The 14,542-nt window shown below is 46.8% G+C and overlaps 1 protein-coding gene and 1 long non-coding RNA gene across 4 annotated transcripts; one reads left to right on the plus strand and one right to left on the minus strand.

Annotated features, from left to right (window-relative positions):
* Nucleotides 1-388: 388 nt before the first annotated feature.
* Nucleotides 389-3,076, minus strand: LOC122372395. The gene is made up of 3 exons (XR_006254870.1): nucleotides 3,044-3,076; nucleotides 2,122-2,430; nucleotides 389-1,182 (listed from the first exon to the last, which is right to left on the minus strand). It is a non-coding gene; the product is annotated as an uncharacterized LOC122372395 (long non-coding RNA).
* A 148-nt stretch (nucleotides 3,077-3,224) lies between these two features.
* On the plus strand, nucleotides 3,225-12,704 carry LOC122372394. Of its 3 annotated transcripts, none has more exons than XM_043349528.1 (6): nucleotides 3,225-3,273; nucleotides 4,128-4,223; nucleotides 4,916-5,069; nucleotides 5,555-5,775; nucleotides 11,762-12,053; nucleotides 12,374-12,704. In XM_043349528.1, exons 2-6 carry the CDS (start codon nucleotides 4,135-4,137, stop codon nucleotides 12,467-12,469), a joined length of 852 nt encoding a protein of 283 aa, XP_043205463.1. In that variant the 5' UTR covers nucleotides 3,225-3,273; nucleotides 4,128-4,134; the 3' UTR covers nucleotides 12,470-12,704. The 3 variants fall into 3 exon arrangements, with proteins under 3 accessions (XP_043205463.1, XP_043205462.1, XP_043205464.1); XM_043349527.1 differs by having other exon boundaries at nucleotides 3,226-3,244; XM_043349529.1 differs by lacking the exon at nucleotides 3,225-3,273 and adding an exon at nucleotides 3,523-3,640.
* Nucleotides 12,705-14,542: the final 1,838 nt, after the last annotated feature.

Genomic DNA, 14,542 nt, shown 5'->3' on the forward strand with positions numbered 1-14,542 from the left:
CCCGCGGTCACCCAAGTCCCAGCAATTATCGCGCCTCAGGCTGATATGCAACTGGCTGCTGCTGATGTCCAGCTGCTGGCAGACCAGCTTCAGGCTCATGCCGCCATGCCATCAAATGAACCCAAAGCTTTCAATCATTTGATAGAAAACTACCAAATGAACCCTTCCGTAACTCGACTCTTACTCAGAGCAAGAGTCACATCGCAAGATCAGGTCACTGCCGAGGCGAGAGCCGAAACCAGAGGCACGTATTCATCCAATATTCTCGCTTCTAACGTCGGAAAAGAAACTATGCGAACAGATATGGCGAAAAATAGATGTGCGGATAATTTCGTTACACCCTGTAGGAGTTCCTTTAGACCATGCCCGTATCCTGTAACCAGCAGCAGACAGTACTCGTTCGTTTCTATTCATGCCAATGAACTCATGACTTATGAGCGTCACTGCGCGATGGCGAATACAACACATAGCTTTTGAAGCAGTGTATGATAGTCAACAGCGGTGTATTTAACTGACATCGAAACATAGCAGAGTACCTACTAGCTAAACCACTTCGACAAGGCAAGCTCCAAAACTCAAAAGCATTCAATACCTATCACCGATTACAAAATAACATACAGCTTTCAAGCAATGCACTGTGCACCAGCATACACATGTAGCCCTCCAATGCACCATTCACAAATGTAGGCATGTATACAATAAACATGAGACGGTGAAGCTCAGTCTGCTAATGCTAACGTCCCAGAGCGCGCACATCCCCGCCACCTGCATGAGCGATTTCTGCAGGCTACAGACGAGACACACAGGACGGAATATGTCTGAAAGAACAGGTACGTAACCGGCATCGATTTGCCCCCTAAGAAACGAGTAAGTCTTGATCAGACCAGTCATACGCCCGACATGGATATGATCCCTCGTGATAGCGAGCGACTGAGTGCGTTCGGCGGGAGAGAGCTGGGACTTCACTTTAAGGAACGGTGGTGTTATGACACGTACATCACGACAGGCTAACAGATCTTGGACATTGAACCCTGCCTGGTGCTGATATTGACAGCACCATCAGATAGCCCCGCAGTGATGCAGCACACCCCCCTTCAGTGTCGCACTCCTCATAAGCGCAACGTCAGGTGGAGGTGGAGCACTCTTCTCCATTTCCTCTGCCTGTTGAGCCCGTTCTTGTACCTGTGAAAACAATAAAATTTGTATTAACTGCTTCATACATAGGTACTGAATACAGCCTGACAAGGCATGAGATAGACCATTATCAGAAACTTTATGCACATCTTTTACTACCACTGGTTGGTTCTGAGCAATTAACATCTGCCAAAAGGTGAAAACACTTTAGATTGAACATACAATTTGCCCAGTTAAGTATACTTTTGTGACTTGTCTGTGGGTTGTGGAATAAAAAAAAACTTTCAAAAAAACAAACTGAGAAGTGATCCCCTTACATCTGCTATCCAAATCACAAAACAGAGAATCTCCTAGCCTGTCTGGATCTGACAGCGTCTGCCCATTGCTCAAATGTCAATAACGATAAACAGTTAGGTATAGATAGGTAAATAGTGCCACAAGGCACAAACCTATTCATCTTATCTGCAGGTAAAGGACAGCATCTAAGCTCTGTAGTTGTTTGCACTGACCAAGCTGTCCAACAGCTGGCCATGTTCCTTTTCCTTGCGCCTAGCCTGCCTACGAATTGCTGAAGCAGTTGAAGCTAGTGCTTTGCCCTGAGTAACAGATGGAATAACCCCCTTCTTCAGCCTCTTCTGCTGTTGTCTGGCCCTTGACAATGCACGTCATTGTTTATAGCACTGTGAAGTGTGTTTTCTTGCCTTAAACTTTGATGGATCATGAAGTATACGTACCTTACCTATGATGTTGATGTGAGATGTCTGCGAAGCATGCAATAATTTGTACAAATAAAGGTAGTTGTATAATTCTAAGATTAAATGATTGTTGACCTCTGTAGCATTTAGGACATGAATATTCTATGAAAAGCAGACCCATTTTTCGTTTGATACTTATGGTGGTAGCCGGTAAGTGACTTCCCAGTTCCCCGGGTGGCGAATGATAGGGTATATCTTAGATACAAAGCTGCGCATGACCATAAAAACTTACCGTAGGCAGTATATTCCAAAAAATCATCGTCGGTGAAATGCTTCCGACACACAATCAAGTGTTTGGTGGGATGAAATCCGTTGCAGCCTGAGCCATACCTATCTTCCTCGGCCTCTTGTCGCGAGAAAATACAAACCCACCATTCTCCGAGCAGCCATAGACACAACACTGGGCTATTTTCTTCCAAATTTAGGTATTATGACACATGTGACTCACTACTTCCTCAATATTTCACTCACTTTCACCGCACGGCACGGCTCCGAACGGCACCGGCGCAAATTGAATCAGCAGGAACGCCAACAGTGACACCTGCAGTGCTGCCAGATGGGGAAGGCTGTAATCCTCTATATCAGTTACAAAAAATCCTCCAGATTCCTCCAAATCCTATTGGTAGATATAGAAAGGCGGTCTTGGACGCTGCGGGGGGCTATACCCCCAAAAAAGTTTCACCAAATACTAAAAACCCATCGGATTTCGAATCTTTTCGCACTGCTGTGCAGTTTAAAAGATACTTTTTCTTATAAAAGTTGTTGAGTTTTCGTTTTATCTTCAAAAAACGAAAATTTTCGTCGATTTCAGGCGCTGCAGGGGGGCCGGGGGCATTTGCCCCAAATGTCCCCCTTAGATCCGCCAGTAGTTTGGTACCCTCGTAAATATAGCTACAGACTGAGACATTCTGCAGTCTCACGGTGATAAAGGACGTGATATATCCTAACGGGTAGGGTGACGCTGGGCAGGAAAATGCCTTTTTAGTCTTGAATGTGTTATATTTTTCCATGAAATTGAATATAATAATCGGGCGACAAATCCTCCAGATTTTCCTCCAGAATCAAAAATCCTCCAAAAGCGAAATTTGTCCGCAAATAGAGTTCAAAATCCTCCAGATTTGCGGAAATCCTCCAAATCTGGCAACACTGGACACCTGGCGGCCAAAGTTCCGTGTTATCTCCCTTTGGGCGATCTGCTGCTGCTGAATGTCCTTATTGATCAGTACGAGAATTTCTCTAGAGTTCTCGTAGATAATTTCTCTAGTTTCTGAAGAATTTTCGGTACCCATGCTCTTTTCATACTGGATGCAAATATATGCAAGACACACATCCTCAACGCAAGACACCTTTTTTCGGGACGAGAAATAGAATATCTTTGCCTAGGGTGATCGTTGGGCTGTAAAAGCTCCTGATTTATGCTCGTCTCAGCCCAGGCTACGGAACTGCTATTCCAGTTCAAAACCCATGTTAAAAAGTGAACTATTTCCTCCTACGCAAGACTATACGCTTGCTTCGCTCGCCCCATAATGAGTTTGGGGGGGACGTCCCCCTTCCATTCTGAGAGTGGGGGGGGGGGACGCGTCCCCCCCGTCCCCCCCCCCCGGTGGCGGCGCCCATGATGTGAATGTTACAGGATGTGGGAGCTGCGATAATTTAATGGAATTTGAATGTAGATACAAGCCAGCCAGCAAATATATATGCGGATGATCTTAGTTGTTAAAGTTGGGAGGGAAAATTGTGGAAAATTAAAGGTGAGAGTGGACCGAGTGGACTATTCAATTTCACAAGGATTTCACTTTCCACCCAAATCTTGGGACACTGGGCTACACTAGATCTGCACCCCACCAGCCAAATCCGCACCACGCCGCACCAGGTCAGCACCAGCTGAACAAACCTGCACCGACGAGCTTTTGTCAAAATTGCAATGCTTCGCAGACTGGGAAACTACTAGGCGCAAATCCAAATATTGATCGACCAATAAACAGTTGAAGTGAGCAGGGCTATGACCAAACCAGGAATAAATAATTTAAATATGAATGCTTATAATTATAAATAGCTATAGAAAATTAGTATTTGTCAATCACCATTCAGGCTCAGCGACCGTTGACCTGACCCAGTCTGAAAAACGTGGCAGACACGTTTTTCAGTAATGCTGAAAGCTGTCATGCTGCAACTGACAACTGTTGATATTAATTGTGTAACAACTTTAAAATGACAAATACAGCTTCTCTTTTACAGCAGCAACATGGTAAACCGTTGTTGTGTCAAGACATGCAAGCAACACTTCGATTACAAGCCCCAACATACGCAGGGTGCAAAATGGAAACTACACAGGTATGTGATCTCGCCACCGTCATTGCAGTATTTGAAATACATTATCATGAGGGTTATATTTTACCAGATAAACGCCTTTTGGGCGAAGACCGAACGAGCGAGAGAACTGTAACTTTTTTTTGACAAGGGGTCCTCTGACTTCGGGATTTTTTTCAGCTATCGACACAAAATCGGCACACTGCTAGAACTAGACACACTCTACAGTATGTTATGAAAACGAATGAACCGGGGTGCTTGGGACATTCACTTTGCACGTGCAATGAAATGAATTCATATCCTATACTGTAGGTAGATCTCCATATCAATTTCACGTGCTTTTAATAATTTTTTAGACGTTTCAGTTCGTTACATTACAGTCTCAAAAGGTCTCGGTTATCTTTCAGTCTACCCCCAAGACCTAACTTATTGTTTTTTCCCTGGCCCGGCATGCTCTCGGCACCATCCCTCCAATTCTGGTCCAAGGCAACGCACGAGCGCTGCCTGCATCTAGTATTGAAAAGACTTCGCTTCGCTTGCTCGCTCGTAACAACCTATGTAGGCTGTCGCCATTTATTGTGGCACAAATGTAAATGCACAGAGAAACCACCTGCTTTATTACCAAGAATTTGTCTTCATTGTGGCAGAGTATTAGAATTTGACTTTTTCAGAAAAATTATATGAGATGCATTGTGTCCTGCTCCTTTGCTCCATAGGATGCCCAAGGCTGGAGACAGCAGGCGCCAGGCGTGGCTGGATGCCTTGGGCCTCCCATCGGCCGATAAGACTCTCTACGTGTGCAGCATGCATTTTGTTGACAGCGATTACACCCCAAATCGCTTCCTCCAGCCGGAGGCTGTACCCTCGAAGGTAAGCGCGCTCCGTGGCCGAGAGAATTCCAGCGGTAGTGTTAGACGCGAAAGCAGCTGGTGCGGACGGCCATATTTTGCTCGAACGCGTAATCGCGTGCCGGTGGGGTGGTTCTATTATTTGTCTGAGTGAGAGGCGGCTTACTCATGGGGCGGTATATGTTGCAGAGCTGGGCGCCACTGACAAAGAGAAGGACGCTTATAATTTGACACAATGTGTTCTAATGTTACAATATCTTTTTTTCGGCATGGGCCAAGTGCATGTGACCTTGGGGTGGTGCGTCAGTCAATAGTATGGAGATGAGTGCCTGTGACGTTATGACGTTGTGCGTTGTTTTGTAATTGTGCCGTCTTTTGATGGGGCGAAGGCTTGCAAATCCGCCCCATTGGAACAAAAGACATTATTGGCACGCCCCCTCCCCCCCCAGCAGGGCACGGGTAAACACTCTGGTAGTTCACCAACCTCTCTCTGCACTGTGATTTCAGAACCTTGGTACGTCACCTGCGACGGCGACGTCACCTGCAAGTTCTGCGGAACCCGTGACGCCGTCACCAGCTGGACCATCCGCGGCACTGGACCATCCAGCGACGGCCGTGGCGTCGACTCTGCCGGTGCCGGAGACGTCGGCGACGTCACCTGCGCCGCTGGTGTCAACACCGCATGGACACCAGCTGCGAGCTGGTAAACGGCGGTGGAGTGGAAGCAGGTGAGAACTGGCAACCTATTTATGAGAAACTTTTCTTTTTTGCTTGAGGGGTGGTCATCGTGTCTTTCTGCTCGAATTATTCAAATGGGGCTTTATCTATTATTTTGACCATGGACGTGCCTCGAGCATACTGCATAATCATGCCACCTGTCATCATTTATTCATATGAAAATTGTTCAAAAATTTACCCAAAAGAATATACTTGTTAGATATAAACTGCAACTCTCGGGACCAAACAATCTCAGGTTGCCATGGTAATGGGACAAATTTAGCATGAGTGCTAATCTTAAAACTCAATTTTCAACGAAGCGTTTCAAGAGAAAGGAAATAAAATGATTGGACCAGTAGAAGTATGAACTAAATTTCTCACAAATGATTGAAATTTTTAGCTGACCGGTCTGAATAGCATTAGAGGGGCATTCCATGTCAACCGGGACAGCGGGACAGCCAAAATCGGCAACCTCTGCGATTTTGTTCAAACTTGGTATACTTATTGGCTATGGGGTGAAACCTCTGAGGGTGAAAGGATTTTGTCATATACCCTCGGGCTACAGAGATAAAAGTCGCTAAACTTCTGTTTTTTTTTTTTTAGCAGAATTGGACGTGTATTGCAATCTTGAAAGATCTATAGCTTCAACATTTTTGAAGCTATTAATTTCAAACAAACTGAAACGTGCACATAAGGAGTTATGCTAGTAAAATTTGACAATTTTTACATTTTTTGGTGATTTTGAATTTATTTTATTTTGAATTAATTTTTTAAATGTAATTTGTGAAAAATGGGTACCCTTCGATTTTGCTCAAATTTAGATATTGTCTTCCACTACACGTAAGGCACACGTGCTGAGAAAATTAGAGTGGGCCAACGATAACTTTGGATGATATAGCAACAAGTAGTGCAACGTAGCACGGGCGGTGGAAGGGGCCGATTTCGCTAACTCCACCTGCTTATCGCCAATAACTCACGCCATAATTATCATATTAACGTCAAACTTCCAGTATCTGTCCAGAATTGAATTCCAAATCCTTCCGTGCAAGAAATAGGTAAATCGGTCCACAACTTTTCTACTTATAGCGGTGTAAAGTCAAACATTCCTACCGGAGCGGCTCGGCAGCCGGCGCCGGCCGATGCCGCCTGAATGGTAGACTGTGCCGGCGCGGGACGGTTCCATCTTTGCACCGCGCTTCTTACCGCTGATTATGATCGATTCGTGTCAAATTTTGTGTGAAGGCTTAAAAATGTACAGGCAATCTAATGTCCAAATAAATACGAAAATCACTGGTAAAATTAACCCGCGCCCCACTGGGGGGGGGGGGGGCTATTCATAGCCCCCCTCCCGTTTTTCTGCAATAACTTCCAAACCGCTTGACATATCGACGCCAAACTTTCAGTACCTTAGGCTGCATCAATTTGACACCTTGTGTCAAAATTTGAACTTCGTAACTACTATAGGTCGGCCGGAAATGACGTCAGAGTGACGTCATGTTCGGCCGATTTCGACGCAAAACATTGAACCACGGCAATCGCTCCCAAGAGCTCAGTTGGTAAGCTAGATCCAACCTATTTGCATGAGAGGACTCAGAATAGACTGCGCTATCAAAATGCTTTCTCGGATTTTCGAAATTTTGAAAATTTTGAAAATTAATATAATAATATCCAAAATTTATATTTTTTCATTTTTTCAAAAAGTTTTTGACTTTTCGAAAAAACGGAATATATGTGATAGAACGCATTATTATAACTAACTCTAGCAAGTTTTAGCTAAATATCTTCAAAAATGGCCATGTTTTACGAATTATTGCAAAAAATTCACAATTATTAATTTTTCAAATCAATTTTTCAGCACGTATTTGACATCGTACGCCAATATAAATAGCACCATCGTGTTCCTGAGCTCAAACTGCATCCAATAGACACCTTTTTTGTTGAAAAATTTTAACTTCAAAATTTGACCTTTTTTGACCTGAAAGTGACCTGACCTAAGCTAAATTCGACTCAAAATGACCTCGAATGACACAGACGACATCAAATTCGAAATCTCTGACCTAAATGGACCATAAAACATGTGTCACGTGACCGACGCTTGCTATAATATTTTCGTGACCTGTGATGACCTGACCTTGACCTGAAAATCTAAGAACAAGTTTAATTTGGTACCCTCAGGGTAACTTGAGCATCTGTTCCCGGGTGTGTGATCCAAAAATGAGCCTGATCTGACTTGTAAGACGGCGGCCAGAGCCCAAAACGTGAACAAGCCAAAATGCTAATAATTTTTACTTTGACCTGACCTGTGACGTCATCGGTGACCTCGAGGTCAATGAAATTAGGTTTCGCTCGACAGTTTTTCCGGGGCTATCAGACGCCGTTTGAATTTTGACGGTCGGCCCAGTAGTTTCGGAGTGAGGAAGGGGGCTATGAATAGCCCCCCCCCCCCCCAGTAGGGCGTGTTATACGCAGACCCCAGTGGGGCGTGGGTTAAACAGCAATAGGGTGGTAGGGTGCAAACAATAACTATTATGAGTGACGTTTCCCGCGTCGGCCGATCTCCGCCTCTGCCGGCGCCATCTTACTCTTAGCAAGCCACTAACTGCCAAATTATGGTAAGATTAACTAGAGATTCTCATAACACTACAAATGTCGTATAAAGGAAGAAATGGGAAAATCGGCCAGTATCTCTTAGAGCTATGGGCGTATAAACGCAAAATAGTCACTATAGCAAATTTGATCACGTTTAACCTCATTTGATCTTGAATATATTGATCTAGGGCCATGAAATTGGCACACGATAAAGTTCCCCACCGCCCCACCTACAATTCAAATTCCGTTTTTTTTTTCAAATACCTTTTTTGGCTAAACCGGGCTTTTCTCCCCTAGCCTGCACTGGGAGAGTCAGGCGTATTTTCTTTTTGCAACCAAAGAGAGGCGCTGCCCGGAGAATGCCCTAGTTCATCATTAAAAAACTGGCTTACGATGACCAGCTATCTTCGTGGCTTGGTAGTAAGTGTGCCGAGTGTATCCACCTCGAAATCTAAAGGTCGCTGGCTCGCAGCGCTTCAGCCTGAAGTGTTTAACACGCATTTGTTTTATAAGCAGCATCTGGCCAGCCAGCCGGCAACTGTCGTGAGGGCTATAAATGTTCGTATCTAGGTAGCATTTGGCCAGTCGGCAACTGCCGTGAGGGCTGTACATATTTACGCGTGTTAGATTAGGTCAGGTCACGTCAGGTCAGGTTAGATTTGCTTTGGTTTGGGGTAAAAAGAAGCATCTCCGGGTAGCGCCTCTCCTTGGTTGCTAAAACGAAACACGCGAGTGCCAGACATTACGAAGTCCAAAAGACAGTTACGTAGACGTCGGCCCATCCTGGATTTTTTATATGATGTAGCTAATGTATAGGAGAATAAAATATGTAAAAATCAGCAAAATCGAAGGGTACCCATTTTTCAGAAAATCAAAATTTATTTTTTTGCATTTTAATTAAGTTCACTAATTAGTTAACCCGCGCCCCGCTGGGGGGGGCAGAATCTGCCCCCCTCCCGTTTTTCGCCAATAACTTCTAAACGCGTTACGCCAGCAACGTCAAACTTTCAGTACCTTATCATACATCAATTTGACACGTTCCCTGAAAATTTGAGCGAAATCCGTCGGAAATTTTTTGAGAAATTGACGTTTTTGTGACGTCATGTTATACGTGATTTTACTTTGTCTATTAAATGGCTATCTCGGTTTTTTGAAAATTTTGGATTTTGGCCCAAATTTTTTCAAAAAACTGACTTTTTTGGGAAAATTATGATAAAATCAAAAATTTTAGAAGGATCGAAAAAACCGGAATATATGTCAGAGAAGTAGTCTATGTGCACCTACTTACCAATTTTTAGAAGAATCGGTTCAAAAATGTGGGAGTTATTCAAAATTTTATGATGTCACGACACACAAAAATTTTGAAAAATGATTTTTTTGGAAGTTCTAGACCTCGTACGGAAACAAAAATAGCACCATTCGATTTGCCGTGAAAAACTGCATCGGATAGACACCTTTTTAGGCCTTAACAACCAACTTCAAAATTTGACCTCACTTGACCTGACCTTGACCTGACCTCGACCTGAAATTCATCCAGAGGTGGTCCATATCACTTATTGAGTGTGCCTATTGAATTCTGTGAGTAAAATGACCCATAAAACATGTGTCGCACATGCCCTTTTCTATATTTTGTTTTTGGTGACCTGACCTGACGTGACCTGACCTTGACCTTGACCTTTGAATGACATTGCATGCAACGAATATTGTCTTGGTAGTCTAAGAACACGTTTTGGGCAATCAGTCTCAGTCCATTCTTCGGCAACTACGGTGCAAGGCCGATACTGTAGAAACTTGCATTTTGTACCCTTGACCTGACCTTGACCTGACCTCTGACCTACTTAAGCAAAAAATTTTGGGCTCTTTAGATCCGCCTTGTTGAGAGCTTTCGATCGCCGTTTTCCCCGTCTTTCTACGACCATCGGTTCGGAAGTTAGACAGGGGGGGCAGAATCTGCCCCCCCCCCCAACAGGGCGCGTATGGCTGAATAGCCCAGCGGGGCGCGGGTTAAGAACGTCAGTATTGTTATCCTCAAATTAAAGCCTGACCTTTTCCCTCCATTTCACGCTTTGTCTCGTGGTGATATGTCTAAAATTTCAATGGTTATGACGCTTTAAAGATGATAATGTGCCTTGCCTAAGTCAATGTTTGATGACGTGTATCTCGGAAACGTGACGTCATATCTTGACAAAAATATGTCTCCTTTCTTTTCACATAGAGATGATTGAGTAGTTTCACAAAGTTTCGCAAAAATCGGAGGAGGTGAGGTTCAAAATGATCATTTTTTGTCCCACTTGACGTGGAATGCCCCTAGAATGAAGTCCTAAACAGAACAGAACCGCCCATGGCCCATGCTTCCATAGGTAACCTCAAACGCTAAAACGCTCTGGCCCCCAAAATCGTTACTGAGTCACTGAATTATCAGCCAATGAGCGTCGAGTCGAGTCTGACGCTGATTGGTGGAATTTCTGCTTGTGGACTGTGGTGCTAATTATGCTTACAGTGCTAACAGTGCTAGCTCAAAATTCGCCACTTTTCGTAGTGTTGGAAGGCCGGATTGCAACCAGCCCCCCCCCCAAACCAGAAGTTTCTTTGAGAGCATCCTTGATTTTCAATAATTTTTGGCTGGTTTGATTTAGTAATCCCATTTTGTTTTTCAGGTTCCCAGCTAGAAAAGTACTCGAGAGCTAAAAGAAATGCCCTTAAAGCATGTAGTCTCAAAAAGTGAACCAAGGTCCTCAAAGGTCAATGGGCTTGGCCTGATCTTCACATGACCTTGACACCCACCATGATGCATGGGGCCAACATCATTTCACACGTTTGAACGTTTACAACCACAAAAAGGCTGGAACCGCGCGGAAAACGTAAGCACATGCCGAATCGCGATTCCGGCAAAACATGGTCTCCAGAAATAGGTCACAGGTATAAGATCACTTGGGTCATGGTCATGAGATTTTCCGGGTATAGTTGTAAAATATCAGCTCTAGGGTGTTGAAACCTGAATCGCGATCGGCCGCTTTTTGCGCGAGCTATTCTTCTAAAACCGAGGGGATCCGGTCCGACCCCCCACTCTCTCCAGTGTAAGTGCGAGGGTTGAGGAGCATCACGATAAGTGTTGACCAAAACCGGTCAATGCTTCTTTTATCTCTTTCTTTTATCAACAGTTTGCATGGCAGTCACGAATTTCAACTGGAGAAGTGTTTGTTTTAAGAATCATCATTATATTGCTGACCCAATACCGGCCTTTCTTTCTTTCATCTCTTTCTCTCGCCAGCAGTCTGCACGGCAGCCACGAAAAAGGCGTTTCTTGTTACCTCGTTGTCGTTCGCGTGGCTGGTCATTATGCCTTAATCAGGGCGTTCTTCGACACTACCCCATCACCAACGTTGCTAATCTTCAAACCCGTTGCAGTGCCGACGAACGGCCGTCAGAGATGTCCACGTCTGATGGCCAGCGGGAACGTGACATCCAACCAAGCACTGAGGAGGAGACAGTGGAGGAGTCTGTGTCTGACGGTGACGTTGATGACTCTGACGGAGACCGGGAGGGTGGCGGTGACTGCCGTCGGCTACCGGTGCGGACGGCAGTGCTGACAGAGCCGTGCCTGGACGGGCTGCTGGAGCTGGCACGGGTCCGCTGCCACTGTGGACAGACCTGCCCACCGACGGTGCAACGCGTCCGCATGGCATTCAACGTAGAGTGGGTAAGCAAAATCTGTCTCCGGCAGTGCATACTAAGCAGGCACTGGTATTATTTTTGTGTGAAGAACCTCAGGTAGCGAAAACGACGCAATGTAGTGCTCCAAACGATTTAGTCAATGCTTGTGTTTGGCCTATTTTGCCTTAAAACCTGCATACTTACCATCAAAGTCACCTGCATCAGTCTTATTGCATGATAGTACGTGACAGAGGGTGCGGTTTAGTCTCAGTACTAAAACCAGTTTAACTAGACACAAAATCTGTTAAGGTTATGCTAAAGTCAGGTCAGCAATGTGTCGTTGATTTTTTCGATCGTGTGTTGCAGACCTGCTCGACGTGCGGCCCCAGATGGGCTTGGACCTCCGTCTCCACGGATCTGACGGCGCATCGGCAGGTAGGGGCAGCCCGGACAACCCGGTGACCAGGACCGCGCTCCTGGATGTCAATAGACTGTGGTGCTGCTCGTTGGACCACTGCTGTGTCTGGGAACGGTGGCGACAGCTGCCCTTGCCCTGCCAAGATTCTGTCGTGGTAGGCGTCCGTGAATCACGGGTGCCAGCGGTGTATTCGGCTGTGCTATGTAAGTTTGTGTGCCCCAAGTGTCCCTGCCTGTTTGAACTGGTTTACTCGGTGTCAATAAAGGATAGTTGATGTAATGGTTTCTCGATCGACTCAACGATATCGGTCGATCGCCGACCGCTGACAAATGGTGACCGGTCTGCGATCGAGGATACTGGACAGTGGACACATCTCGCTACATACATGGACTCGTTACCTTAATGGACTGGATAAGCATGCCGTTGTATTGAATGTAAGCATAGGCGGCGGAACGGGGAGGGCACCGGGGCACCGTGCCCCCTTTGATTTTGGCATTTTAACATTAGCCCTATGGGCGTTGCATGGAATTAAGAATGGGACCAAAAGTCGGCAGTGCCCGCCCCCCCCCCTTAATTGAAGGTGTTCCGCCGCTACTGAATGTTAGGTAGATGCTGAGTTCTAATAAAACTGAATCAATTAACCCTATTAGTGGCAGGCTCCTGGCTACCCCCTATTAGTGGCAGGGGGGGGGGGGGCTGCCCAGTAAACATGCCGACGTCGGCCCGACGTCGGGCCGAGGCTCGGCCCGATGTCGGCCCAACGTCGGTTCAACCTCGGCCCTACATCGGCTGGACGTCGGATATGCCCGCATGTTCCGACGTCCAGCCGAAGTCCAGCCGACGTCGAGCCGACGTCGGGCCGAGGTCGTTTGCCGAGGTTGACGAGATCGTTCGTCGTTGGACCGACGGGGCCGACGTCGGCATGTTTATTGGGACAACGCGCCAAAAATATCAACCGGCGGCGGGATTCGAGCCCCCCAGTCGCCGACGTCGGCATGTTTACGCCAAAAGCATCAGCCGGCGACGGGATTCGAACCCCGTATCATTTGAACGGGAGGTTAGTGCGCTAACCACTACACCACGCATCCAGATATCGAATTTAGTTTGTTTTGTTGGGTTATGCCCTTTCGGTCTGACAAGACCATTTCAGAGCCGGAAGGATGATAGGATGGAGACGTTAGTCTTCTTGGCCAGTGGCGCACCCAAGGGGGGGGGGCCTTGGGGCCCGGGCCCCCCCCGCTCGGTCATAATTAGGAGGCTCCCTGAGCACCGCTTAGGGTACTTTTACACTTGACTTTCCTGCCTAACCTACTATAATTCTGCACAAGATGCACTATCTGGGCAGAGGCCAGGAGGCCCCCTCTGGTAGGCGACCCTTGATGGGCAGGAGGCCCCTTCTGGATGTGAGGCACCTTCTCACAGGAGGCCCTATCTGGGCAGGAATCAAGAGGCCCCCTCTGGCAGGAGATCCTTCATGGGCAGGAGGCCCCCGAGGCTCCCTCTGCACAGGAGGCCCCCTCTGGTAAGCGACCCTTGATGGGCAGGAGGCCCCGTCTGGCAGGGGACCTTTTATGCACAGGAGGCCCCTTCTGGATTTGAGGCACCTCTCACAAGAGGCCCTATCTGGGCAGGAATCAAGAGGCCCCCTCTGGCAGGAGATCATTCATGAGCAGGAGGCCCCCGAGGCTCGCTCTTCACAGGAGGCCCTTTCTGGACAGGAGCAGGAGGCCCCCTCTGGCAGGAAAGCCTTTATAGGCAGGAGGCCCCTCTGGCAGGACACCTTTTCTGCTTAGTAGGCCCCTTCTGCATGGGAGGCTCCCTTCTGCACAGATGGCCCTATCTGGGTGGGAGCCAGGAGGCCCCCTCTGGCAGGAAATCTTATACTGGGCAGGAGGCCCCCTCTGGCAGGAAATCTTATACTGGGCAGGAGGCCCCGAGGTTTCCTCTACTTAGGGGCCCTTTCTGGGCCGGAGTCAGGGGGCCCCTCTGGCCTCTTGCAGGAGACCCTTTCTGGGCAGGAGGCCCTCTCTGAATGGGAGTCTCTCTCTGCATAAGAGGACATATCTTGGCAGCAGTCAGGAGGCCCCCTCTGCACAAAATGTCCTATCTGGGTAGGA

Source organism: Amphibalanus amphitrite, unplaced genomic scaffold (assembly GCF_019059575.1).
Source record: "Amphibalanus amphitrite isolate SeventyFive unplaced genomic scaffold, NRLGWU_Aamphi_draft 001355F_arrow, whole genome shotgun sequence".
Taxonomy (NCBI): domain Eukaryota; kingdom Metazoa; phylum Arthropoda; class Thecostraca; order Balanomorpha; family Balanidae; genus Amphibalanus; species Amphibalanus amphitrite.

Excerpts from the sequence above, each read along its gene's own strand:
- LOC122372394 (XM_043349528.1), top strand. The coding sequence starts at position 4,135 with ATGGTAAACCGTTGTTGTGTCAAGACATGCAAGCAACACTTCGATTAC. Across the intron at positions 5,070-5,554 it reads CGGAGGCTGTACCCTCGAAG|AACCTTGGTACGTCACCTGC; the intron begins GTAAGCGCGCTC and ends CTGTGATTTCAG. Across the intron at positions 12,054-12,373 it reads TGGCATTCAACGTAGAGTGG|ACCTGCTCGACGTGCGGCCC; the intron begins GTAAGCAAAATC and ends CGTGTGTTGCAG.